The 27,926-nt window shown below is 51.9% G+C and overlaps 2 protein-coding genes across 7 annotated transcripts in view; both read left to right on the top strand.

Moving 5' to 3' along the window:
- LOC121293899 (epsin-3-like) overlaps positions 1-27,926 on the top strand; it is a 525,584-nt gene that overhangs the window by 341,628 nt on the left and 156,030 nt on the right. The gene's annotated exons all lie outside the window — the stretch shown is intronic.
- LOC121293900 (probable ATP-dependent RNA helicase DDX41) overlaps positions 19,747-27,926 on the top strand; it is a 67,822-nt gene continuing 59,642 nt past the window's right edge. Inside the window, 2 exon segments of the mRNA XM_041217351.1 lie at positions 19,747-19,861; positions 21,923-22,000. Coding sequence (XP_041073285.1) covers positions 19,835-19,861; positions 21,923-22,000 — 105 coding nt within the window. The 5' untranslated portion in view covers positions 19,747-19,834.

Below are 27,926 nucleotides of genomic sequence, written 5' to 3' on the forward strand. Positions count from 1 at the left end.
AGCTGGGTGTTGGGAGCTGGGTGTTGGGAGCTGGGTGTTGGGAGCTGGGTGTTGGGAGCTGGGTGTTGGGAGCTGGGTGTTGGGTGTTGGGTGTTGGGTGTTGGGAGCTGGGTGTTGGGAGCTGGGTGTTGGGTGTTGGGAGCTGGGTGTTGGGAGCTGGGTGTTGGGAGCTGGGTGTTGGGTGTTGGGAGCTGGGTGTTGGGTGTTGGGAGCTGGGTGTTGGGAGCTGGGTGTTGGGTGTTGGGTGTTGGGAGCTGGGTGTTGGGAGCTGGGTGTTGGGTGTTGGGAGCTGGGTGTTGGGTGTTGGGAGCTGGGTGTTGGGAGCTGGGAGCTGGGTGTTGGGTGTTGGGTGTTGGGAGCTGGGTGTTGGGAGCTGGGTGTTGGGTGTTGGGTGTTGGGTGTTGGGTGTTGGGAGCTGGGTGTTGGGAGCTGGGTGTTGGGTGTTGGGAGCTGGGTGTTGGGTGTTGGGAGCTGGGTGTTGGGAGCTGGGTGTTGGGAGCTGGGTGTTGGGAGCTGGGTGTTGGGTGTTGGGTGTTGGGTGTTGGGAGCTGGGTGTTGGGTGTTGGGAGCTGGGTGTTGGGAGCTGGGTGTTGGGTGTTGGGTGTTGGGAGCTGGGTGTTGGGTGTTGGGAGCTGGGTGTTGGGAGCTGGGTGTTGGGAGCTGGGTGTTGGGAGCTGGGTGTTGGGAGCTGGGTGTTGGGTGTTGGGAGCTGGGTGTTGGGTGTTGGGTGTTGGGAGCTGGGTGTTGGGTGTTGGGAGCTGGGTGTTGGGAGCTGGGTGTTGGGAGCTGGGTGTTGGGTGTTGGGAGCTGGGTGTTGGGTGTTGGGAGCTGGGTGTTGGGAGCTGGGTGTTGGGTGTTGGGTGTTGGGAGCTGGGTGTTGGGAGCTGGGTGTTGGGAGCTGGGTGTTGGGTGTTGGGTGTTGGGTGTTGGGTGTTGGGTGTTGGGAGCTGGGTGTTGGGAGCTGGGTGTTGGGAGCTGGGTGTTGGGTGTTGGGTATTGGGTGTTGGGAGCTGGGTGTTGGGTGTTGGGAGCTGGGTATTGGGAGCTGGGTGTTGGGAGCTGGGTGTTGGGAGCTGGGTGTTGGGAGCTGGGTGTTGGGTGTTGGGTGTTGGGTGTTGGGAGCTGGGTGTTGGGAGCTGGGTGTTGGGTGTTGGGAGCTGGGTGTTGGGAGCTGGGTGTTGGGAGCTGGGTGTTGGGAGCTGGGTGTTGGGTGTTGGGTGTTGGGTGTTGGGAGCTGGATGTTGGGAGCTGGGTGTTGGGAGCTGGGTGTTGGGAGCTGGGTGTTGGGAGCTGGGTGTTGGGAGCTGGGTGTTGGGAGCTGGGTGTTGGGAGCTGGGTGTTGGGAGCTGGGTGTTGGGAGCTGGGTGTTGGGTGTTGGGAGCTGGGTGTTGGGAGCTGGGTGTTGGGAGCTGGGTGTTGGGAGCTGGGTGTTGGGAGCTGGGTGTTGGGAGCTGGGTGTTGGGTGTTGGGAGCTGGGTGTTGGGAGCTGGGAGCTGGGTGTTGGGAGCTGGGTGTTGGGAGCTGGGTGTTGGGAGCTGGGTGTTGGGTGTTGGGTGTTGGGAGCTGGGTGTTGGGAGCTGGGTGTTGGGAGCTGGGTGTTGGGAGCTGGGTGTTGGGAGCTGGGTGTTGGGAGCTGGGTGTTGGGGTTTGGGGGTTTGGGTGTTTGGGGTTCGGAGGTTTGGGATTTGGGGGGTTGGGGATTTGGGGTTTGGGGGTTGGGTTTGGGGGTTTGAGGTTTGGGGGATTTGGGGTTGGGGGTTGGGGGTTGGGGATTTGGGTTTTGGGGGTTGGGGTTGGGGGGTTTGAGGTTTGAGGTTTGGGGTTTTGGGGGGGTTTGAGGTTTGGGGGATTTGGGGTTGGGGGTTGGGGGTTGGGGATTTGGGTTTTGGGGGTTGGGGTTGGGGGGTTTGATGTTTGAGGTTTGGGGTTTTGGGGGGTTTGAGGTTTGGGGTTTGGGGTTTGGGTTTGGAGTTTTGCGGTTTGGGTTGGGGGTTTGAGGTTTGGGGGTTGGGGTTTTGAGGTTTGGTGGTTTGGGTTTGGGGAGTTTGGGGTTTTGGGGGGTTTGGGATTTGGGGGTTTTGGGGGGTTTGGGGTTTTGGGGGGTTTGGGGTTTGGGTGTTGGGTTTGGGGGTTTGGGTTGAGGTTTGGGGTTTGGGGGGTTTGAGGTTTGGGGGTTTGGGGTTTGAGGTTGGGGGGTTTTGGGGTTTGGGTTTGAGGGTTTGGGTTTGGGGGGTTTGGGGTGTTTGGGGTTTGGGGTGTTTGGGTGTTGGGAGTTTGGGTGTTGGGAGTTTGGGTGTTGGGAGTTTGGGTGTTGGGAGTTTGGGTGTTGGGGGTTTGGGTGTTGGGGGTTTGGGTGTTGGGGGTTTGGGTGTTGGGGGTTTGGGTGTTGGGGGTTTGGGTGTTGGGGGTTTGGGTGTTGGGGGTTGGAGGGTTTGGGGTTGGAGGGTTTGGGGGTTTGAGGTTTGGGGGATTTGGGGTTGGGGGTTGGGGGTTGGGGATTTGGGTTTTGGGGGTTGGGGTTGGGGGGTTTGAGGTTTGAGGTTTGGGGTTTTGGGGGGGTTTGAGGTTTGGGGGATTTGGGGTTGGGGGTTGGGGGTTGGGGATTTGGGTTTTGGGGGTTGGGGTTGGGGGGTTTGATGTTTGAGGTTTGGGGTTTTGGGGGGTTTGAGGTTTGGGGTTTGGGGTTTGGGTTTGGAGTTTTGCGGTTTGGGTTGGGGGTTTGAGGTTTGGGGGTTGGGGTTTTGAGGTTTGGTGGTTTGGGTTTGGGGAGTTTGGGGTTTTGGGGGGTTTGGGATTTGGGGGTTTTGGGGGGTTTGGGGTTTTGGGGGGTTTGGGGTTTGGGTGTTGGGTTTGGGGGTTTGGGTTGAGGTTTGGGGTTTGGGGGGTTTGAGGTTTGGGGGTTTGGGGTTTGAGGTTGGGGGGTTTTGGGGTTTGGGTTTGAGGGTTTGGGTTTGGGGGGTGTGGGGTGTTTGGGGTTTGGGGTGTTTGGGTGTTGGGAGTTTGGGTGTTGGGAGTTTGGGTGTTGGGAGTTTGGGTGTTGGGAGTTTGGGTGTTGGGAGTTTGGGTGTTGGGAGTTTGGGTGTTGGGGGTTTGGGTGTTGGGGGTTTGGGTGTTGGGGGTTTGGGTGTTGGGGGTTTGGGTGTTGGGGGTTGGAGGGTTTGGGGTTGGAGGGTTTGGGGGTTTGGGGTTTGGGGGTTTGGGTGTTGGGGTTTGGGGGGTTTGGGTGTTGGGGGTTTGGGTGTTGCGGGTTGGAGGGTTTGGGGGGTTTGGGGTTTGGGGGTTTGGGGTGTTTGGGGTTGTGGTTTGAGGTTTGGGGGTTTTGGGGTTTGAGGTTTGGGGGGTTTGGGTTGGGGTTTGGGTGTTGGGGGTTTGGGTGTTGGGGGGTTTGGGTGTAGGGGGGTTTGGCTTTGGGGGGTTTGGGTTGGGGTTTGGGGGGTTTGGGGTTTGGGGGGTTGGGGGGTTTGGGGTTTGGGGGGTTTGGGGAGTTTGGGGTTTGGGGAGTTTGGGGGGTTTGGGGAGTTTGGAGTTTGGGGGGGTTGGGGGGTTTGGGTTGGGGTTTAGGGGGTTTGGGTGATGGATTTGGGGGTTTGGGGGTGTTGGGGGGGTGTTGGGGGGTTTGGGGTTTGTGGTTTGGGGGTGTTGGGGGTTTGGGGGTATGGGGTTTGGGGGGTTTGGGGTGTTGGGGTTTGGGTGTTGGGGGGTTTGGGTGTTGGGTGGGTTTGGGTGTTGGGGGGGGTTTGGGTGTTGGGGGGTTTGGGGTTTGGGGTGTTGGGGGGTTTGGGGGTTTGTGAGTTTGGGGGGTTTGGGTGTTTGGGGGGGTTGGGGGTTTGGGGTTTGGGGGTTTTGGGTGTTGGGGGGTTTGGGTTGGGGTTTGGGTTGGGGTTTGGGGGGGGTTGTGTGTTTGCGGGGTTTTGGGGGGGGGTTTGGGGGGTTGGGGGTTTGGGGGGGTTGGGGTTTGGGGGGGTTGGGGTTTGGGGGTGTTGGTGGGTTTGGGGGGGTTTGGGGTTTGGGGGGGTTTGGGTTGGGGTTTGGGGGTTTGGGGGTTGGGGTGTTTGGGTTGGCGTTTAGGGGGTTTGGGTGTTGGATATGGGGGTTTGGGTTGGGGGTTTGGGTTGGGGGTTTGGGGGGTTTGGGGTTTGGGGGGTTTGGGGGTGTGGGGTTTGTGGTTTGGGGGTGTTGGAGGGTTTGGGGTGTTTGGGGTGTTGGGGGGTTTGGGTGTTGGGTGGTTTGGGTGTTGGGGGGTTTCGGGTGTTGGGGGGTTTGGGGGTTTGTGAGTTTGGGGGGTTTGGGGGTTTGGGTTGGGGTTTGGCGGGTTTTGGGTTGGGGTTTGGGGGTTTGGGTGTTGGGGAGTTTGGGTGTTGGGGAGTTTGGGGGGTTGGGGGTTTGGGGTTTGGGGGTTTGGGGGGGTTGGGTGTTTGGGGGGTTGGGGTTTGGGGTGTTTGGGGTTTGGGGGTTTGGGATTTGGGGGGTTGGGGATTTGGGGTTTGGGGGTTGGGTTTGGGGGTTTGAGGTTTGGGGGATTTGGGGTTGGGGGTTGGGGGTTTGAGGTTTGGGGTTTGGGTTTGGAGTTTTGCGGTTTGGGTTGGGGGTTTGAGGTTTGGGGGTTGGGGTTTTGAGGTTTGGTGGTTTGGGTTTGGGGAGTTTGGGGTTTTGGGGGGTTTGGGATTTGGGGGTTTTGGGGGTTTGGGGTTTTGGGGGGTTTGGGGTTTGGGGGTTTGGGTTGAGGTTTGGGGGGTTTGAGGTTTGGGGGTTTGGGGTTTGAGGTTGGGGGGTTTTGGGGTTTGGGTTTGAGGGTTTGGGTTTGGGGTTTGGGGGGTTTGGGGTGTTTGGGGTTTGGGGTGTTTGGGTGTTGGGAGTTTGGGTGTTGGGAGTTTGGGTGTTGGGAGTTTGGGTGTTGGGAGTTTGGGTGTTGGGGGTTTGGGTGTTGGGGGTTTGGGTGTTGGGGGTTGGAGGGTTTGGGGGTTGGGGGGTTTGGGTGTTGGGGTTTGGGGTGTTTGGGGTTTGGGGTGTTTGGGTGTTGGGAGTTTGGGTGTTGGGAGTTTGGGTGTTGGGAGTTTGGGTGTTGGGGGTTTGGGTGTTGGGGGTTTGGGTGTTGGGGGTTGGAGGGTTTGGGGGTTGGGGGGTTTGGGTGTTGGGGTTTGGGGGGTTTGGGTGTTGGGGGTTTGGGTGTTGCGGGTTGGAGGGTTTGGGGGTTTGGGTGTTGGAGGGTTTGGGGTGTTTGGGGTTGTGGTTTGAGGTTTGGGGGTTTTGGGGTTTGAGGTTTGGGGGGTTTGGGTTGGGGTTTGGGTGTTGGGGGGTTGGGTGTTGGGGGTTTTGGGTGTAGGGGGGTTTGGCTTTGGGGGGTTTGGGTTGGGGTTTGGGGGGTTTGGGGTTTGGGGGGTTGGGGGGTTTGGGGTTTGGGGGGTTTGGGGAGTTTGGGGAGTTTGGGGGTTTGGGGAGTTTGGGGTTTGGGGAGTTTGGAGTTTGGGGGGGTTGGGGGGTTTGGGTTGGGGTTTAGGGGGTTTGGGTGTTGGATTTGGGGGTTTGGGGGGGTTGGGGGTGTTGGGGGGTGTTGGGGGGGTTGTGGGGTTTGGGGTTTGTGGTTTGGGGGTGTTGGGGGTTTGGGGGTATGGGGTTTGGGGGGTTTGGGGTGTTGGGGTTTGGGTGTTGGGGGGTTTGGGTGTTGGGTGGGTTTGGGTGTTGGGGGGGTTTGGGTGTTGGGGGGTTTGGGGTTTGGGGTGTTGGGGGGTTTGGGGGTTTGTGAGTTTGGGGGGTTTGGGTGTTTGGGGGGTTGGGGGTTTGGGGTTTGGGGTTTGGGTGGTTTGGGTGTTGGGGGGTTTGGGTTGGGGTTTGGGGGGTTTGGGTTGGGGTTTGGGGGGTTTGGGTTGGGGTTTGGGGGGGTTGTGTGTTTGCGGGGTTTTGGGGGGGGTTTGGGGGTTTGGGTGTTTGGGGGGTTGGGGGTTTGGGGGGGTTGGGGTTTGGGGGTGTTGGTGAGTTTGGGGGGATTTGGGGTTTGGGGGGGTTTGGGTTGGGGTTTGGGTGGGGGTTTGGGGGTTGGGGTGTTTGGGTTGGCGTTTAGGGGGTTTGGGTGTTGGATATGGGGGTATGGGTTGGGGGTTTGGGGGGTTTGGGGTTTGGGGGGTTTGGGGGTGTGGGGTTTGTGGTTTGGGGGTGTTGGAGGGTTTGGGGTGTTTGGGGTGTTGGGGGGTTTGGGTGTTGGGTGGTTTGGGTGTTGGGGGGTTTGGGGTGTTGGGGGGTTTGGGGTGTTTGGGGGTTTGAGTTTGGGGGGTTTGGGGTTTGGGGGTTTGGGGGTTTGGGTTGGGGTTTGGCGGGTTTTGGGTTGGGGTTTGGGGGTTTGGGTGTTGGGGAGTTTGGGTGTTGGGGAGTTTGGGGGGTTGGGGGTTTGGGGTTTGGGGGTTTGGGGTTTGGGGGGTTGGGGGTTTTGGGGTTTGGGGTGTTTGGGGTTTGGAGTGTTTGGGGTTTGGGTTGGGGGTTTGGGGGGTTTGGGTTGGGGTTTGGGGGTGTTGGGGGGGGTTTGGGGGTTTTGGGTTGGGGTTTGGGGGTTTGGGTTGGGGTTTGGGGGTGTTGGGGGGTTTGGGTTGGGGTTTGGGGGTTGGGGTTTGGGGGCTTGGGTTGGGGGTTTGGGTTGGGGGTTTGGGGGGTGTTGGGGGGTTTGGGTTGGGGTTTGAGGGGTTTGGGTTGGGGTTTGGGGGGTTTGGGGGTTTTGAGGTTTGCGGGGTTTGGGTTGGGGTTTGGGGGGTTAAGGTGTTTGGGGTTTGGGGTGTTTGGGGTTTGGGGGTTTGGGGGGTTTGGGTTTGGGGGGTTTGGGGTTTGCGGGGTTTGGGGTTTGCGGGGTTTGAGGTTTGCGGGGTTTGGGGTTTGTGGGGTTTGGGGTTTGCGGGATTTGGGGGGTTTGGGTTGGGGTTTGGGGGGTTTGCGGGGTTTGGGGTTTGGGGGGTTTGGGTTGGGGGTTTGGGTTGGGGGTTTGGGTTGGGGTTTGGGGGGTTGGGGGTTTGGGGGGTTTGGGTTGGGGTTTGGGGGGTTTGGGGTTTGTGGGTTTTGGGGTCCGGGGGTTTGGGGTTTGGGGGGTTTGGGGGTTGGGGGGTTTGGGGGTTGGGGGGTTTGGGTTTGGGTGTTTGGGGGTGTTGGGGGGTTTGGGGTGTTGGGGGTTTGGGGTTGGGGGGTTTGGGGTTGGGGGGTTTGGGGTTTGGGTTGGGGGGTTTGGGGGATTGGGGGGTTTGGGGGTTGGGGGGGTTTGGGTTGGGGGGTTTGGGGTTTGGGGGGTTTGGGGGGTTTGGGGGATTGGGGGTTTGGATTGGGGTTTGGGGGGGTTGGGGGGTTTGGGTTGGGGGGGTTTGGGGGTTGGGGGGGTTGGGGGGTTTGGGGGGTTTTGGGTTTGGGGGGTTGGGGGGTTTGGGGGGTGGGGGGTTTGGGTTTGGCGGGTTGGGGTGTTTGGGGTTGGGGGGTTTGGGGTTGGGGGGTTTGGGGTTTGGGAGGTTTGGGGGGTTGGGGGGTTGGGAGGTTTGGGGTTTGGGGGTTTGGGAGGTTTGGGGTTTGAGGGGTTTGGGTTTTGGGGTTCGGGGGGTTTGGGATTTGGGGGGTTTGGGGGTTGGGGGGGTTAGGGGTTTGGGGGGGTTGGGGGGGTTTGGGGTTTTGGGGTTGGGGGGGTTTGGGGTTGGGGAGTTTGGGGTTCGGGGGGTTTGGGGTTTGGGGGGTTTTGGGGTTGGGGGGGTTTGGGTGTTGGGAGGTTTGGGGTTTGGGGGTTGGGGGTTGGGAGGTTTGGGGTTTGGGGGTTGGGGGTTGGGAGGTTTGGGGTTTGGGGCTTTTGGGGTTTGGGGATTTGGGGTTGGGGGGGTTTGCGTTTTGGGGTTCGGGGGGTTTGGGGTTTGGGGGTTGGGGGGGTTTGGGGGGGATGGGGTTTGGGGATTTGGGGTTGGGGGGTTTGGGGTTGGGGAGTTTGGGGTTGGGGGTTTGGGGTTTGGGGGGTTTTGGGGTTGGGGGGGTTTGGGGGTTGGGAGGTTTGGGGTTTGGGGGTTGGGAGGTTTGGGGTTTGGGGGGTTTTGGGGTTTGGGGATTTGGGGTTGGGGGGTTGGGGGGGGGTTTGGGGTTCGGGGGGTTTGGGGGTTGGGAGGTTTGAGGTTTGGGGGTTGGGGGTTGGGAGGTTTGGGGTTTGGAGGTTTGGGGGTTGGGGGGTTTTGGGGTTTGGGGTTGGGAGGTTTGGGGTTTGGGGCTTTTGGGGTTTGGGGATTTGGGGTTGGGGGGTTTGGGTTTTGGGGTTCGGGGTTTGGGGGGGTTTGGGGGTGTTTGGGGGGGTTGGGGGTGTTTGGGGTTGGGGGGAGGTTTGGGGTTGGGGAGTTTGGGGTTTGGGGGGTTTGGGGTTTGGGGGGTTTTTGGGGTTGGGGGGGTTTGGGGTTTGGGGGTTGGGAGGTTTGGGGTTTGGGGTTGGGAGGTTTGGGGGGTTTTGGGGTTTGGGGATTTGGGGTTGGGGGTTGGGGGGGTTGGGGGTTGGGGGGGGGTTTGGGGGGTTTGGGGGTTGGGAGGTTTGAGGTTTGGGGGTTTGGGGGTTGGGGGTTGGGAGGTTTGGGGTTTGGAGGTTTGGGGGTTTTGGGGTTGGGGGGGTTGGGTTTTGGGGTTTGGGGTTTGGGGGGGTGGGGGGGGGGGTTTGGGGGTTGGGGTGTTTGGGGGGTTGGGGTTTGGGGGGTTTTGGGTTTGGGGGGTTTGGGTTTGGGGGGTTTGGGGGTTGGTGGGTTTGGGGGGGTTTGGGGGTTGGGGGGTTTGGGGGATTTGGGGTATTGGGGGTTTGGGGTTTGGGTTGGGGGGTTTGGGGTTTGGGGGGTTTGGGGGGGTTTGGGGTTCAGGGGCTTTGGGGTTGGGGGGTTTGGGGTTTGGGGGGTTTGGGTTTGGGGGGTTGGGGGGTTTGGGGGGTGGGGGGTTTGGGGTTTGGGGGTTGGGGGGTTTGGGGTTGGGGGGTTTGGGAGTTGGGAGGTTTGGGGGTTGGGAGGTTTGGGGTTTGGGGGTTGGGGGGTTTGGGGGTTGGGAGGTTTGGGGTTTGAGGGGTTGGGTGTTTGGGGGGGTTTGGGGTTGGGGGGGTTTGGGTTTTGGGGTTTGGGGTTGGGGGGGGGTTTGGGGTTGGGGAGTTTGGGGTTCGGGGGATTTGGGGTTTGGGGGGTTTGGGGTTTGGGGGGGTTTGGGGGTTGGGAGGTTTGGGGTTTGGAGGTTTGGGGGTTGGGAGGTTTGGGGTTTGGAGGTTGGGGGGTTTTGGGGTTTGGGGATTTGGGGTTGGGGGGGTTTGGGGTTCGGGGGGTTTGGGGTTTGGGGGTTGGGAGGTTTGAGGTTTGGGGGTTTGGGGGTTGGGGGTTGGGAGGTTTGGGGTTTGGGGATTTGGGGTTGGGGGGTTGGGGGGGTTTGGGGTTTGGGGGTTGGGAGGTTTGAGGTTTGGGGGTTGGGAGGTTTGGGGTTTGGGGGTTTGGGGTTGGGAGGTTTGGGGTTTGGGGATTTGGGGTTTGGGGGTTGGGAGGTTTGAGGTTTGGAGGTTTGGAGGTTTGGGGGGTTTGGGGTTTGGGGATTTGGTGTTGGGGGGGGGTTGGGGTTTGGGGGGGTTTGGGGTTTGGGGGTTGGGAGGTTTGAGGTTTGGGGGTTTGGGGTTGGGAGGTTTGGGGTTTGGAGGTTTGGGGGTTGGGGGGTTTTGGGGTTTGGAGGTTTGGGGGTTGGGAGGTTTGGGGTTTGGAGGTTGGGGGGTTTGGGGATTTGGGGTTGGGGGGGGTTTGGGGTTGGGGGGGGGGTTTGGGTTTTGGGGTTCGGGGGGTTTGGGGTTTGGGGGGTTTGGGGGTTTATGTGTCTATCAGATTGTTGCCCATTTTACTGCTTCTTACCATCTCGGTGTGAGCGTCTCTGCTCAGCCTTGGCGTCAGTTTGATGGTTCCCATGAAGACAAAGAATAAACCCAGGGCCACAGACAGACTGATGATTGTGAGTGTTCGGGGCGACACCATCATCTCCGGGATCGCGGATCACACTCGGCACAGCCCAGAGACCGGGGCTGTCACTCACTGCCGCAGGGTCCTAAAGCCCGCCGCCTCACACGGACTCTGTAACCATTCACCCCATAGACACTCCCCCCTCCCCCATAGAGACTCCCCCTCCCCCCATAGACACACCCCCTTCCCATAGAGACTCCCCCTTCCCATAGAGACACCCCCTCCCCCCATAGAGACCCCCCACAGAGACTCTCCTCCCCCACAGAGACTCTCCTCACCCCATAGAGACTCTCCTCCCCCACAGAGACTCTCCTCACCCCATAGAGACTCTCCTCACCCCATAGAGACTCCCCCTCCCCCCATAGTCACTCCCCCTCCCCATAGAGACTCCCCCTCCCCCATAGACACTCCCCCTCCCCCATAGACACTCCCCCTCCCCATAGAGACTCCCCTCCCCAAAGAGACTCCCCCACAGATACTCCCCCTCCCCCAGAGAGACAACCCATCGAATCCTGTACTCCGGAATTGGTGCTATTGAATTGTTGTATCCCACCCTTAAAATCCATGTTTTTGTGTGTCTTGTATGTGTGTGTTTAGGGATTTAAGAAGGGGTAGAGTTCAGGTTATAGTGTTAGAAATTAACAGTTCATATTTCTTTCTTTTGCCACTAGTTAAAGACAATTTGTTTAATAAAGTTATTGACTTATTAAGTTTCCCAGTGCTTGTATCCTGTTAACCTAAATTAAACAATTAGGTGGGTTGATCAAACTTTTCACATTTGTCATAGCTTGAGGAGCAGTGGGGCTTGATATTGCAGCACACTATCTCCAGTCAGTTGTGACTATTCCCCAAAAGAAGCTCTGGGAACACCCTCCCTCCCTGGACTGCAGCATGTCACAAAATCAGCTTCAGCATGTCTGAAGGAAAAGGATTCTCAGAGGCTGTTTGAACACTTGCCTACTTGTTTGCACAGAGGATATGTAGTGAAAGACATTTAGTAGTGGATAGATCAACATAGCAACAAGAGTGAGTCCAGGCTGGCTCAAGTTATTTTGAACACCTGTATGTGTGAGTTTTGGGAACTGAGAGAACACCAACCTGAATAATATTGTGCTTTGGACTTCTGTAGCTCTAGGTTAATTAGATTTTGAAAGCAGGGCAGCGTTCAGTATGGAAAGAGCAGCTTCACCATAACTCTTCCAACCTGGCCTTTCACTTGGGATTTTCCCCATTCCTCCTGATCACTCAACCCTCTGCCATCCCTTGACTCCTCATCCTTTTGCACCCTTCCTGACCTCCCCCACTCATCTCACTCACCCCCAGCCAACTGAACTGGTCACTCGCTCCCACATCCCTGACCACTCGCTTGCTTCCGTCCCCTTGCTCCCTCCACTACCCCTGGCCATTAATGTGCTCCTATCCCACTGACACCTCGCCCTTCCCTATCCCCCTGAACCCCTCACCCCTCCTACCCCCTGACCCCTTGCCCCACCTCCCTCATCTGCCCCCCTCACCTGGAATCTTCACTATTTCTGATTTTGACACCTCGATGCAAATTTTGACTTTGCCTATGAAGCAGTTAATTTGGCTGCAAGAGAAATTGGTGTTGCACCACAAAATGCCTGGAATATTCCTGATCAGGCTCTACCAACCATGTGATCAACCTTTCAGTTTAGGGAAAGTCTCAGGGAAACACTGATTTCCAAAAGGTTTTGCATTGTGGGAATTCAGGAGATTTTGTTACATTGTTAAGACAATTATAAGACACACATAATCCCAAGATGTTGTTGGCCAGGGGGCTGCAGCTGAACTGCTGACACAGGCAAAAGCAACTTTCTCCCTGAAGTAACCTGAGTCCAGTCACTGGCCTGAGCTGGAACCGGTTTGAAGTAGCTGAGTTTCTTGGAAAACAAAGGGAATGAGATAAGACACAAGTCCTTATTTAGGAAAGGAGTAACGAGGTAATGCTACCTAAGTCCTTGGGACAGAGCCAATGAGAAGATGCCACAGACTAGGTGAGCAAGCCTAAACCAACGGGAGAGAGACAGCACAGCCTGGAGAGATAAGATTCAGTATAAGAATGGAGAATTTTGGGTGTGGAGCCAGTGAAAACTTCAGAGAACAACCATCGCAGAAGCGGAAGAACCTATGTCAGCAACGTAGAGATGCAAGAGAGAGAGAGAAAGGAACACCTGGCCAGGGTCAGCTCTCCTTTTCAGGTATTAGCTTTTATATTCTGTGATCACTCAAGGAGTGTCAGAGAAACCTAGTGGGTGTGCGTTTAGATCCTAGTTTGGGTATAAGACTGAATAACCTGGTGCAAACTGCATGTCTATATCTAACCAGACGTATAAGCTATATGTATACGATCTAACAACGTGAATAAAGCAAATTTAGAGTTAGGAGAGAATTGACTCATCTCCTCTTTATACTAAGCCAACTGTTACCGGTGACCTCCGCCAACAATGTTGGAACCTCAACTTTCTTGTGTGTCAATAATAAATGTTTTCTTTATGAAGTCATGGTTTGTGCCTGAGATTTCTTCAGGAAAAAGAGCACATTAAAAATTTAAATCAGGTGTGATAAAAAAGCAATTTTCCAAATGAAGTGTGAAATCACTTTGTCTACCCTATCAAACCCCTTCAGTTCCAGTCGGAGCAAAAAGTTGCAAAGAGAAGATGGTTCCACTTGTGGTGGAGACCAGAACTAAGGGATAAATATAGATAGTTACTAATAAATCCAATAAGGAATTCAGAAGAAACTTCTATATCCAGAGAGTGATGAGAATGTGGAATATGATACCACAAGGAGTTGTTGAGACAAATAGAATAGTTACGTTTAAGAGGAAGCTGGATAAACACGTGAGGAGAAAAGGAATAGAACGATGTGGTGAAGGGGCAAGATGAAGAGGGTGGGAGGAGGCTGGAGTGGAGCATAAACACTGGCATAGCCCAGCTGGGCCGAATGGCCTGTTTCTGTGCCATATTTTGGGGAGACAGTGGCATTGTTGTAATGTCACTGGACTAATCCAAAGGCCTAAGCCAATGCTGTAGGAAAATGGCTTCAAATCCCAGCATGGCAACTTGTGGAGTTTAAATTCAATTAATAAATCTGGAATTAAAAACTAGTCTCAGTAATGGTGACCATGAAACTATCATCGATTGTTGTAAAAACCCATCTTGTTCACTCAGGTCCTTAGGGAAGGAAATCTGCCAACCTTACCTGGTCTGGCCTACATGTGACTCCAGACCCACAGCAATGTGGTTGACTTTTAACTGCCCTCTGGAATGGCCGAGCAAGACACTTTGTTCAAGGATAAATAGGGATGGGCAACAAATGCTGGCCTTGCCAGCGATGCCCACGTACCATGAAAGAATAAAGAAAAAGAATCCTATGTAATTCTGTGTATCTCCCATCAACTCAAACCAATTGGATCAGACACAGGGCTGTGCATTTCACCTTAAGAACAGTGAATTCAAACAGGAGATCATTGATTCAGCTCTGTTTACCTCTATGTGACACTGCAGCACCTCTGAACAGTAGGAAGACATCATCAAGGTCAAAGCTAATGCTGGAGCTTGGAATAACATCCCACAAAATCTGGTCACTCCAAGTGAGGTGCTAATCCAAAATCAGGACTATAGACCTGGCTTGGTTTCCCACTGCTGAAAATGTCTGTTTTGGAAAGAACCTGCCAAGACAGAGAAATTGAATTTGGCTCTAAATGCTACTCCCGTTACATTACTAGCTACCTGAAAGCTGGCGAGATAGATGATCTTTGGTTGTTGTAAGGTGGTGCACGTCCTGACACACAGATCAGTGCAGTTGGAGCCCAGACCATCGGATGTTCCTCGCCCTTCATTGTTCCAGCAATGCCCTGCTTAATGCAGACTAAAGTTGGGACACAGTTTCCTGATCCCTGTTGTTAGGGGAAATACAGTAAGAATTTATTGAAAGGGAATGAATTAATTAATATCTCCAGGCAGCCAGTGCTACCAAGCACATTAACAGTTAAAGGTTACCAGGTGAACCTTGCACAGCCTTAGAACCTGCAAACAACAGAAAGGCCTTGGGAGCCGGACTGGAGTCAGAGGATGACAACAACATAGATTAAGTGTGCTCTTCAACAAATAAGGGGAGGACAGGTGATCCCAACCTAAACAGAGGGAGAGGTCTCTGCCGGCGTAAAAGAGCACGTATGATGTAACCTATATGCTGACAAGATTGGAATTTGAACATTGTTCTTGAACGTGATCAGTAGTGTATAAAATAAGCTGTATGCTTGTAGTTTGGCAGAGTGCTATCTCAAGTTGCCTTGAGATGGTTCTCTCCTTGCGATTGCTCGAATAAATTATTGTGATCTATACCTGAGCCTCCCGTGGTCTGTTTGTCAAAGTTACCACAACACTGTCAACCCGCTAGACTCCAGTATGAGTGGAGAAACGCATCCCACAAGTACCTAACACCACTTAGTTTTTGTGGCCTTACAGAAGCCATGCCTACACTTTAGCCAGAGGATAGCATTTTTCATGGAGCTGTGCCTATTTGCAATAAAAGTTGGTGGGACCAAATTTCTGTTTGGTCCCATTGAAGGATAAGACATAGCCAACAGTTTGTTTGTAATGTGCAAGTTGATCTGGTGTCAGATGAGCAGGTTACAGAGTTGCTGTGGCCAATCAGACAAATCCCTATAAGCTTCTTGCTATGGTCGCCTAGATATCCTGAGATCCAGAGGCCAGTGAGTACTTGTCCTTTTTGTTTTCCATTTTTTTATTTTAAGAATGTTTCTGCCTTAACTTTAGGCCCTTCATTCTGAATTTACGTCATGTCCGTAAGGAAGAAAACTGAGGTGTGTTGCTACTGATGCTGACTGAACATCTGATTAGGCTAACCACTGCAGTCGGCTCTCCAAAGTCTAGACACAAGTGGATCTGTAACTAATCAGGTGCACTTGTGCAGAATGACTGTTAAAAATCCATTGCTTTAAGAGCTCACTTACAAGATTGTGAGTGAAGCTGAATTTGACTGAGAGATGCCTCTCATGAGAAATTCACAAAGGTTAGTGCATGTGATGGTGAGGTATAGCTGTGTACCATCAGCATACATACAAAAACTAACACTGTTTTCGGATGTCGCTTAAGGGCAGCATGTAGATGAGAAAAGGAAAGATCCTTGGGGGACAGCAGAGGTAATGCTGCAAGAGTGGGAAGAGAAGCCATTACTGGTGATTCTTACGAATAGATAAGAATGGAATCATGTGTGCACAGTACCACTCAACTGGAGGACGGTGGACAAGCATTGAGAGAAGTGTGGTCAATTGTGTCATTGTGGACAGACGCTGAGGGAAGTGTGGTCAACTGTGTCATTGTGGACAGGTGTTGAGGGAAGTGTGGTCAACTGTGTCATTGTGGACAGGCAATGAGGGAAGTGTGGTCAACTGTGTCATTGTGGACAAGCATTGAGGGAAGTGTGGTCAACTGTGTCATTGTGGACAAGCATTGAGGGAAGTGTGGTCAACTGTGTCATTGTGGACAGGCGTTGAGGGAAGTGTGGTCAACTGTGTCATTGTGGACAGGCAATGAGGGAAGTGTGGTCAACTGTGTCATTGTGGACAGGCGTTGAGGGAAGTGTGGTCAACTGTGTCATTGTGGACAGGCAATGAGGGAAGTGTGGTCAACTGTGTCATTGTGGACAGGCGTTGAGGGAAGTGTGGTCAACTGTGTCATTGTGGACAGGCAATGAGGGAAGTGTGGTCAACTGTGTCATTGTGGACAGGCGTTGAGGGAAGTGTGGTCAACTGTGTCATTGTGGACAGGCAATGAGTGAAGTGTGGTCAACTGTGTCATTGTGGACAGGCAATGAGGGAAGTGTGGTCAACTGTGTCATTGTGGACAGGCAATGAGGGAAGTGTGGTCAACTGTGTCATTGTGGACAGGCAATGAGGGAAGTGTGGTCAACTGTCATTGTGGACAGGCGTTGAGGGAAGTGTGGTCAACTGTGTCATTGTGGACAGGCGTTGAGGGAAGTGTGGTCAACTGTGTCATTGTGGACAGGTGTTGAGGGAAGTGTGGTCAACTGTGTCATTGTGGACAGGTGTTGAGGGAAGTGTGGTCAACTGTGTCATTGTGGACAGGCAATGAGGGAAGTGTGGTCAACTGTGTCATTGTGGACAGGCGTTGAGGGAAGTGTGGTCAACTGTGTCATTGTGGACAGGCGTTGAGGGAAGTGTGGTCAACTGTGTCATTGTGGACAGGCGTTGAGGGAAGTGTGGTCAACTGTGTCATTTTGGACAGGTGTTGAGGGAAGTGTGGTCAACTGTGTCATTTTGGACAGGTGTTGAGGGAAGTGTGGTCAACTGTGTCATTGTGGACAGGCAATGAGGGAAGTGTGGTCAACTGTGTCATTGTGGACAGGCGTTGAGGGAAGTGTGGTCAACTGTGTCATTGTGGACAGGCAATGAGGGAAGTGTGGTCAACTGTGTCATTGTGGACAGGCGTTGAGGGAAGTGTGGTCAACTGTGTCATTGTGGACAGGCAATGAGGGAAGTGTGGTCAACTGTGTCATTGTGGACAGGCAATGAGGGAAGTGTGGTCAACTGTGTCATTGTGGACAGGCAATGAGGGAAGTGTGGTCAACTGTGTCATTGTGGACAGGCAATGAGGGAAGTGTGGTCAACTGTCATTGTGGACAGGCGTTGAGGGAAGTGTGGTCAACTGTGTCATTGTGGACAGGCGTTGAGGGAAGTGTGGTCAACTGTGTCATTGTGGACAGGTGTTGAGGGAAGTGTGGTCAACTGTGTCATTGTGGACAGGTGTTGAGGGAAGTGTGGTCAACTGTGTCATTGTGGACAGGCAATGAGGGAAGTGTGGTCAACTGTGTCATTGTGGACAGGCGTTGAGGGAAGTGTGGTCAACTGTGTCATTGTGGACAGGCGTTGAGGGAAGTGTGGTCAACTGTGTCATTGTGGACAGGCGTTGAGGGAAGTGTGGTCAACTGTGTCATTTTGGACAGGTGTTGAGGGAAGTGTGGTCAACTGTGTCATTGTGGACAGGTGTTGAGGGAAGTGTGGTCAACTGTGTCATTGTGGACAGGTGTTGAGGGAAGTGTGGTCAACTGTGTCATTGTGGACAGGTGTTGAGGGAAGTGTGGTCAACTGTGTCATTGTGGACAGGCAATGAGGGAAGTGTGGTCAACTGTGTCATTGTGGACAGGTGTTGAGGGAAGTGTGGTCAACTGTGTCATTGTGGACAGGTGTTGAGGGAAGTGTGGTCAACTGTGTCATTGTGGACAGGTGTTGAGGGAAGTGTGGTCAACTGTGTCATTGTGGACAGGTGTTGAGGGAAGTGTGGTCAACTGTGTCATTGTGGACAGGTGTTGAGGGAAGTGTGGTCAACTGTGTCATTGTGGACAGGTGTTGAGGGAAGTGTGGTCAACTGTGTCATTGTGGACAGGTGTTGAGGGAAGTGTGGTCAACTGTGTCATTGTGGACAGGTGTTGAGGGAAGTGTGGTCAACTGTGTCATTGTGGACAGGTGTTGAGGGAAGTGTGGTCAACTGTGTCATTGTGGACAGGCAATGAGGGAAATGTGGTCAACTGTGTCATTGTGGACAGGTGTTGAGGGAAGTGTGGTCAACTGTGTCATTGTGGACAGGTGTTGAGGGAAGTGTGGTCAACTGTGTCATTGTGGACAGGTGTTGAGGGAAGTGTGGTCAACTGTGTCATTGTGGACAGGTGTTGAGGGAAGTGTGGTCAACTGTGTCATTGTGGACAGGTGTTGAGGGAAGTGTGGTCAACTGTGTCATTGTGGACAGGTGTTGAGGGAAGTGTGGTCAACTGTGTCATTGTGGACAGGTGTTGAGGGAAGTGTGGTCAACTGTGTCATTGTGGACAGGTGTTGAGGGAAGTGTGGTCAACTGTGTCATTGTGGACAGGTGTTGAGGGAAGTGTGGTCAACTGTGTCATTGTGGACAGGTGTTGAGGGAAGTGTGGTCAACTGTGTCATTGTGGACAGGCAATGAGGGAAGTGTGGTCAACTGTGTCATTGTGGACAGGTGTTGAGGGAAGTGTGGTCAACTGTGTCATTGTGGACAGGTGTTGAGGGAAGTGTGGTCAACTGTGTCATTGTGGACAGGTGTTGAGGGAAGTGTGGTCAACTGTGTCATTGTGGACAGGTGTTGAGGGAAGTGTGGTCAACTGTGTCATTGTGGACAGGTGTTGAGGGAAGTGTGGTCAACTGTGTCATTGTGGACAGGTGTTGAGGGAAGTGTGGTCAACTGTGTCATTGTGGACAGGTGTTGAGGGAAGTGTGGTCAACTGTGTCATTGTGGACAGGTGTTGAGGGAAGTGTGGTCAACTGTGTCATTGTGGACAGGTGTTGAGGGAAGTGTGGTCAACTGTGTCATTGTGGACAGGCGTTGAGGGAAGTGTGGTCAACTGTGTCATTGTGGACAGGTGTTGAGGGAAATGTGGTCAACTGTGTCATTGTGGACAGGTGTTGAGGGAAGTGTGGTCAACTGTGTCATTGTGGACAGGTGTTGAGGGAAGTGTGGTCAACTGTGTCATTGTGGACAGGTGTTGAGGGAAGTGTGGTCAACTGTGTCATTGTGGACAGGTGTTGAGGGAAGTGTGGTCAACTGTGTCATTGTGGACAGGTGTTGAGGGAAGTGTGGTCAACTGTGTCATTGTGGACAGGTGTTGAGGGAAGTGTGGTCAACTGTGTCATTGTGGACAGGTGTTGAGGGAAGTGTGGTCAACTGTGTCATTGTGGACAGGTGTTGAGGGAAGTGTGGTCAACTGTGTCATTGTGGACAGGTGTTGAGGGAAGTGTGGTCAACTGTGTCATTGTGGACAGGTGTTGAGGGAAGTGTGGTCAACTGTGTCATTGTGGACAGGTGTTGAGGGAAGTGTGGTCAACTGTGTCATTGTGGACAGGTGTTGAGGGAAGTGTGGTCAACTGTGTCATTGTGGACAGGTGTTGAGGGAAGTGTGGTCAACTGTGTCATTGTGGACAGGTGTTGAGGGAAGTGTGGTCAACTGTGTCATTGTGGACAGGCAATGAGGGAAATGTGGTCAACTGTGTGAAAGGTTGCAGATGGGATGAGAAATAATAGTTTATGTCGGTCAGTGAGAGATGGGAAGGCGATGGTGCGATGGACAATGGACTATGGACAATGGACGATGGACGAGTAGGTGCAGGTGTGACTGTCACCAGGACAGATGTTGCTAACTCAGGTCAATCAAATCTGGAACTGAAATTCTAACAATGATCATCAAACCTCTGCGGATTGTTGTAAAAACCCTTCAGGGGAGGGAAGCTGCCGGCCTTCCCCAGGCTGTGATCCGGGCCCACAGCCACGGGGTGACAGTAAAGGCTGGGCCGCCCCCCACACCCACATCCCCGGGTCAGGCCAAACAAACATCTGACTTGTGACTTTACTCGGGTTATTTTCACTTGAGGAAAATTATTTCCTTTTTATTTCACAACCTGTTCCCTTCCTTCCATCTGAGGCTTTTCAGATTTATTCCTCACAACCTGTTTGCTGAACCTTGGCTGCTCACAACCCGCTCCGACCGCCTGTTGTCCTGGGTCAGATCCAGGCCTCCGGCCTTCCCCAGGAACACCCGCCCGGCCGGAACCATCATTCGAATTGGAAGCGGTGCCAGGAGCGGACGGACGGACGGACGGACCGGAGGTGCTGCTGCCCGGAATCGTCGGACGGGCCGGAAGTACTGCCTCCGGAATTGTCGGACGGACCGGAAGTGCTTCGCACACAATTGTCGGATGGACCGGAAGTGCTTCTGCCCGGAATTGTCGGACGGACCGGAAGTGCTGCTCTCCGGAATTGTCGGACGGACCGGAAGTGGTGTGGCCGACAGTAATGGATGCTCAGAGCGGAGCCGTGAAGGTAAAAAGCTCAGGGCGGCCCGGGCACCGACCCGGGAGAGACCCAGGCTGCGTGTCTGAGAGAAGCTACATTTTCGTAGCGCCATTCCCCACCTCAGGATCTCTCAAAGATCTTCACAACCAATGAAGCGCTTTTGAAATGTACTCCGACAGTGCAGCTCTCCCTCAGTACTGACCCTCCGACAGTGCAGCACTCCCTCAGTACTGACCCTCCGACAGTGCAGCACTCCCTCAGTACTGACCCTCCGACAGTGCAGCACTCCCTCAGTACTGACCCTCCGACAGTGCAGCACTCCCTCAGTACTGACCCTCCGACAGTGCAGCACTCCCTCAGTACTGCCCCCCGACAGTGCAGCACTCCCTCAGTACTGCCCCCCGACAGTGCAGCACTCCCTCAGTACTGACCCTCTGACAGTGCAGCACTCCCTCAGTACTGACCCTCTGACAGTGCAGCACTCCCTCAGTACTGACCCTCCGATAGTGCAGCACTCCCTTAGTACTGACCCTCTGACAGTGCAGTGCTCCCTTTGTATTCACCTGGAGCTTCAGTCTAGATTTTGTGCTCCAGATTGTGGGATGTGACCCAGATCAGGGACTTTCTGATTCAATGGCAAAATTACTACTGACAACTGACATTGAAATACATATATATCATTTGAAGCAACATGACTTTTATAAAACAAATTCCAAATTTTACATATTGTTGGTGGCAAGTTATTGTGGACCTAGAACAGAAGGAGGCCATTCAGCCCTCTGTGTCACTTTGACTATTCAGTGAGGTCACGGCTGATCTTTATTGCATTTCCATCGACAATCCTTGTTTCCGTAATCTTCAATACCCTTGCCTATCAAAATTCTATTAGTCTCAGTTTTGGAATGTTTACTTGACTGCCAATCTTAACAGTTTTTCTGATACTTTGGAGCCAAGGGACTTAGACCTGATATTTTGTTGTGCAGCACGAGGGGCAGTAAGATTCAGGGGTCCTGTTTCTCATTTACGTTCTTCCGCTTAGCAATGTAAAGCAAAAACATGTCAGGTTCCATATGTACATTGACAGCATCCAGAAGTACCTGATCACCCCCTCACTCGTCCGCTCCACAGCTCCTGCTTTGTCAGGTTGCTTGACTAATATCTAATTTGGATGAACAGAAATTTCTTCCAACTAAATGTGTGAAACTCTATCGTCTATGATTCCCAGCGCAAACTCTATTGCCACTGACTCCATCCCACTCACAGGCCACTGTCTGATGCTGAACTGGTGGATGGAGAGAAACTATTTCTTCTGGTGGGGGGAATGCAGGACAAGGGGGCACAATCTTAAAATTGGAGCTAGGCTGTTCAAGAGGGAAATCAGGAAACACTTTTTTTTACCCAAAGGGCAGTTGGACCCTGGAAAAGGCTATGTAGATACAGTTGGAGTTTTCAAAACTGATATTTGGTAATTTTTTGTCATGAAGGGACATGGAGAAACAGTTAGTAAATTGAATTGATGCACAGATCAGTAATGTTCTGGCACAAGATAAAAGCAAAATATTGTGGATGCTGGAAACCTGAAACAAAAACAAAAATGCTGGAAAAACTCAGCAGGTCTGACAGCATCTGTGAAGAGAAACTCAGAGTTAGCGTCTTAAGAAGAAGAGTCATACGGACTCGAAACATTAACTCTGTCTTTATCCCCACAGATGCTGTCAGACCTGCTGAGTTTATCCAGTGTTTTTTATTTTTGTTTCAGTAATGTTCTGATTGAGTGATGGAACAGGCTTGAGGAGGTGAATGGTTGAATTCTGGTCCTTTGATCTTTCCCTTCAAATTGCTGGAAGCACAAGTGAGATCCCTGTGAGTGCCTTTGACAGTGCTGCACCCTGATGTGATTCAGCTCCAACACCCTCACCATTGTATAGTCCAAGTTGAGAAGGCCAGAATGTCGAATTCATTGCACTGTGTTCCTCACAGTTCAGGTGGATAGGTTCACCCCAGGTCTCATGAGACTTCATTGGTGCCAATGCCTGGTACAGCAGTAACTGTGTGGTTTGTACAGTGAATTCCCATCTTGTATTACAGCGCCCAGTCTCAGAGAATGAGGAGGAAGAGGAAGAATACACTCCATATGTTCCTGTTAAGCAGAGGAAACAACAGCTGGTGAGTGTTGACTGGATTTGAGTTTGAGCTGTAAGCTTTCACTAAGCTTGATTCTCTGCTACTATCATGTAGTTCCTTTCTTATCATTCTGGTTGCTTTGATACTTTTTTTTTTCAGTGGTGGTATGGAGATAGCAAATTCCTCCAACATCTATAGAGATTGGAGCATTTTGATCTGACCTTAATCACTCTGGTGAAGTGGCAGTAAATCTCAGCTTATTCTAACTCTGTTTCCACTTGCAGTGCTGTGTTGCTGAGATTAGGAAATAGCCAAACAAGCTTAAGGATATGTTGCACCACCTTGGAAACTTCCAGCAGAGAGAGAGCTCAAGAGATCACCAAGAATCATAATACAGTTACAGCACAGAAGTAAGCCATCAGCAGCCTGTCGTGTCCATGCCAGCTCTCTGCAAGAGTAATTCAGCTGCTTTCACTCCCCTACCCTTTCCTTGCCAATTTTTCCTCTTCAGATAATTATCCAATTCTCTTTTAAAAGCTACGATTGAATCTGCCTCCACCACATCCTGGTAGTTGTAGGGGATTCTATAATTAGGGGAATTGATAGCTTCCTTTGTAAGCAGGATCGAGAGTCCCGCATGGTGTGTTGCCTGCATGTCCCGCATGGTGCCAGGGTGAGGGACATCTCTGACTGGCTTGAAAGGATATTGGAGAGGGAGGGGGAGGTTCCAGTTGTCGTGGTCCACGTCGGGACAAATAACACAGGTAAGACTAGGAAAGAGGACCTGTTTGGGGATTATCAGGAACTAGGAACTAAATTAAAGAACAGGTCCTCAAGGGTTATAATCTCTGGATTACTACCCAAGCCACGTGCAAATTGACCTAGGGACGTGAGAATAAGGGAAGTAAACACATGGCTAAAGGAGTGGTGCGGGAAAGAGGGGTTCCATTTCGTGGGGCACTGGCATCAGTATTGGAACAGGAGGGATCTGTACCGTTGGAACGGTCTCCACCTGAACCGATCTGGGACCAATGTTCTAGTGAAAAGGGTAAATAGGGGGTCAACAGGACTTTAAACTAGAAGTTGGGGGAAAGGGAAGGGTAAAACTCCAAGATGTATGACTAATGGGAAACAAAGCAGCAGGTTAGAGTGTGGGGGGTGGATTCAACTTCATGGAAATTTATGAAAAAACTGAAAAGAAAGGAGAGCCCAGGAGAGGCTATTAAAGTCTCCACAACACAAAATAGGACAGAGTGTTTGGAAAGGGCTAGGAATCTAACTTCAAGCACATCAGATAAAGGGACGACAATGAGAAAGGGGATGGGAAATACAGAACTGAAGGTGTTGTATCTGAATGCACGCAGTATACGAAATAAGGTAAATGAGCTTGTGGCGCAGATTGAAATTGGCAGGTATGATGTGGTGGGCATCATGGAGACATGGCTGCAAGGGGATCAGGACTGGGAGCTAAATATCCAAGGATATACATCCTATCTAAAAGATAGGCAGGTTGGCAGAGGGGATGGAGTCGCTTTGTTAGTAAGAAATGAAATTAAATCGATAGCAAGAAACGGCGTAGGATCAGATGATGTAGAATCTGTGTGGGTAGAGTTGAGGAACTGTAAAAAAGCCATAATGGGAGTTATGTACAGGCCTCTGAACAGTAGTCAGGATGTGGGGCACAAGTTACACCAGGAGATAGAAAAGGTGTGTAAGAAAGGCAAGGTTACGGTGATCATGGGGGATTTCAATATGCAGGTAGACTGGGAAAGTCAGGTTGGTAGTGGATCCCAAGAAAAGGAATTTGTGGAATGTCTATGAGATGGCTTTTTGGAGCAGTTTGTGGTGGAGCCCACTAGGGAACAGGCAATTCTAGATTTAGTGATGTGTAATGAGGCAGATTTGATAAGGGAGCTTAAGGTGAAGGAATCCTTAGGAGGAAGTGACCATAATATGATAGAATTTACCCTGCAATTTGAGAGGAAAAAGCTGGAATCAGATGTAATGGTCTTACAGTTGAATAAAGGCAACTACAGAGGCATGAGGGAGGAGCTGGCCAGAATTGACTGGGAGATGAGCCTAGCAGGAAAGACAGTGGAACAGCAATGGCAGGAGTTTCTGGGAGTAATCTGGGAGACACAGCAAAAATTCATCCCTATGAAGATGAAGCATACTAAAGGGAGGACGAGGCAACCATGGCTGACAAGGGAGGTCAGTGACAGCAAAAAATCTAAAGAGAAAGCATACGATGTGACAAAGAGCAGTGGGAAACCAGGGGATTGGGAAGCCTACAAAGACCAACAGAGGACAACTAAAAAAGAAATAAGGAGGGAGAAGATTAAATATGATGGTAAACTAGCCAGTAATATAAAAGAAGATTGCAAGAGTTTTTTTTTAGAAATATAAAGGGTAAGAGAGAGGCAAAAGTGGACATTGGGCCGCTGGAAAATGATACTGGAGAAGTAGTAGTGGGGAACAAAGAAATGGCGGAGGAACTGAATAGGTACTTTGCGTCAGCCTTCACGGTGGAAGACACGAGTAACATCCCCAAAGTTCAAGAGAGTTGGGGGGCAGAGGTGAGTATGGTGGCCATTACCAAGGAGAAGGTGCTAGGAAAACTGAAAGGTCTGAAGGTGGATAAATCACCTGGACCAAATGGATTACACCCCAGAGTTCTGAAGGAGATAGCTGAAGAGATAGTGGAGGTGTTAGTGGTTATCTTTCAGGAATCACTGGAGTCAGGGAGGGTCCCAGAGGACTGGAAAATTGCTAATTTAACCCCCCTGTTTAAGAAGGGAGTGAGGCAAAAGACAGGAAATTACAGGCCGTTTAGCCTGACCTCAGTCGTTGGTAAGATTTTAGAGTCCGTTATTAAGGTTTCAGAATACTTGGAAGTGCATGGTAAGATATTGCAAAGTCAGCATGGTTTCATCAAAGGGAGGTCATGCCTGACAAATCTGTTAGAATTCTTTGAGGAGGTAACAAGCAGGTTAGGCAAAGGAGAGCCAATGGATGAAAACAAAAAACTGCGGATGCTGGAAATCCAAAACAAAAACAGAATTACCTGGAAAAACTCAGCAGGTCTGGCAGCATCGGCGGAGAAGAAAAGAGTTGACGTTTCAAGTCCTTATGACCCTTCCACAGAACTGAGTGAATATAAGGAGAGGGGTGAAATATAAGCTGGTTGAAGGTGGGGGTTGGGGGGGTGGTTGTAGGGACAAGGAGCAGATAATCAAAAGTTGTCACAGACAAAAGAGCACAGAGGTGTTGAAGGTGGTGAAATTATCTAAACAAATGTGCTAATTAAGAATGGATGGTAGGGCACTCAAGGTACAGCTCTAGTGGGGGTGGGGTGGAAAGACTAGCAGGGCATAAAAGATTTAAAAATAATGGAAATAGGTGGGAAAAGAAAAATCTATATAAATTATTGGAAAAAACAAAAGGAAGGGGGAAGAAACAGAAAGGGGGTAGGGATGGAGGAGAAAGTTTAATATCTAAAGTTGTTGAATTCAATATTCATCTGGAAGGCTGTAAAGTGCTAGTCGGAAGATGAGGTGCTGCTCGTCCAGTTTGCGTTGAGCTTCACTGGAACAATGCAGCAAGCCAAGGACAGACATGTGGGCAAGAGAGCAGAGTGGAGTGTTAAAATGGCAAGCGACAGGGAGGTTTGGGTCATTCTTGCGGACAGACTGCAGGTGTTCTGCAAAGCGGTCGCCCAGTTTATGTTTGGTCTCTCCAATGTAGAGGAGATCGCATTGGGAGCAACGAATGCAGTAGACTAAGTTGGGGGAAATGCAAGTGAAATGCTGCTTCACTTGAAAGGAGTGTTTGGGCCCTTGGACAGTGAGGAGAGAGGGAATGAAGGGGCAGGTGTTGCATCTTTTGCGTGGGCATGGGGAGGTGCCATAGGTGGGGGTTGAGGAGTAGGGGGTGATGGAGGAGTGGACCAGGGTGTCCCGGAGGGAACGATCCCTACAGAATGCCGCCAGGGGAGGTGAAGGGAAGATGTGTTTGGTGGTGGCATCATGCTGGAGTTGGCGGAAATGGCGGAGGATGATCCTTTGAATGCGGAGGCTGGTGGGGTGATAATTGAGGACAAGTATCATGTTTCTGGGAGGGAGGAGAAGGCATGAGGGCGGATGCGTGGGAGATGGGCCGGACATGGTTGAGGGCCCTGTCAACGACTGTGCGTGGAAAACCTCGGTTAAGGAAGAAGGAAGACATGTGAGAGGAACTGTTTTTGAAGGTAGCATCGTCAGAACAGATGCGACGGAGGCGAAGGAACTGAGAGAATGGGATGGAGTCCTTACAGGAAGCAGGGTGTTCCCTCCGGGACACCCTGGTCCACTCCTCCATCACCCCCTACTCCTCAACCCCCACCTATGGCACCTCCCCATGTCCACGCAAAAGATGCAACACCTGCCCCTTCACTTCCTCTCTCCTCACTGTCCAAGGGCCCAAACACTCCTTTCAAGTGAAGCAGCATTTCACTTGCATTTCCCCCAACTTAGTCTACTGTATTCGTTGCTCCCAATGTGATCTCCTCTACATTGGAGAGACCAAACATAAACTGGGCGACCGCTTTGCAGAACACCTGCGGTCTGTCCGCAAGAATGACCCAAACCTCCCTGTTGCTTGCCATTTTAACACTCCACCCTGCTCTCTTGCCCACATGTCTGTCCTTGGCTTGCTGCATTGTTCCAGTGAAGCCCAACGCAAACTGGAGGAACAGCACCTCATCTTCCGATTAGGCACTTTACAGCCTTCTGGACTGAATATTGAATTCAGCAACTTTAGATCTTGACCTCCCTCCTCCATCCCCACCCCCTTTCCGTTTCTTCCCCCTTTTGTTTTTTCCAATAATTTATATAGATTTTTCTTTTCCCACCTATTTCCATTATCTTTAAATCTTTTATGCCCTGCTAGTCTTTCCACCCACCCCCACTAGAGCTGTACCTTGAGTGCCCTACCATCCATTCTTAATTAGCACATTCGTTTAGATAATATCACCAACTTCAACACCTCTGAGTTCTTTTATTCTTTTGTATGTGACATCTTTTGATGATCTGCTCCTATCACTGCTTGCTTGTCCCTACAACCACACCACCCCCCCACTTCTCTCTCTCCACCCCCCGCCCACCCACCTTAAACCAGCTTATATTTCACCCCTCTCCTTATATTCACTCAGTTCTGTGGAAGGGTCATGAGGACTCGAAACGTCAACTCTTTTCTTCTCCGCCGATGCTGCCAGACCTGCTGAGTTTTTCCAGGTAATTCTGTTTTTGTTTTGGAGAGCCAGTGGATGTTATCTACTTGGTCTTCCAGAAGGCCTTTGACAAGGTGCCACACAGTAAGATAAGAGTAAGATAAGAGCCCATAGTGTTAGAGGCAAGGTACTAGCATGGATAGAAGATTGGCTGTCTGGCAGGAGGCAGAGAGTGGGGATAAGGAGGCCCTTCTCAGGATGGCGGCCGGTGTCTAGTGGAGTTCCGCAGGGGTCAGTGTTGGGACCACAACTTTTCACTTTATACATTAATGATCTAGATGAAGGAACTGAGGGCATCCTGGCTAAGTTTGCAGATGAGACAAAGATAGGTGGAGGGACAGGTAGTATTGAGGAGGTGGGGAGGCTGCAGAAGGATTTGGACAGGTTAGGAGAATGGGCAAAGAAGTGGCAGATGGAATACAACATGAGGAAGTGTGAGGTCATGCACTTTGGTAGGAAGAATAGAGGCATAGACTATTTTCTAAATGGGGAGAGAATTCAGAAATCTGGAGTGCAAAGGGACTTGGGAGTCCTAGTCCAGGATTCTCTTAAGGTTAACTTGCAGGATGAGTCAGTAGTTAGGAAGGCAAATGCAATGTTGGCATTTATTTTGAGAGGACTAGAATATAAAAGCAGGGATGTGCTGCTGAGGCTTTATAAGGCTCTGGTCAGACCACATTTAGAATATTGTAAGCAATTTTG

This window comes from Carcharodon carcharias, chromosome 22 (genome assembly GCF_017639515.1).
Source record: "Carcharodon carcharias isolate sCarCar2 chromosome 22, sCarCar2.pri, whole genome shotgun sequence".
Classification (NCBI taxonomy): Eukaryota; Metazoa; Chordata; class Chondrichthyes; order Lamniformes; family Lamnidae; genus Carcharodon; species Carcharodon carcharias.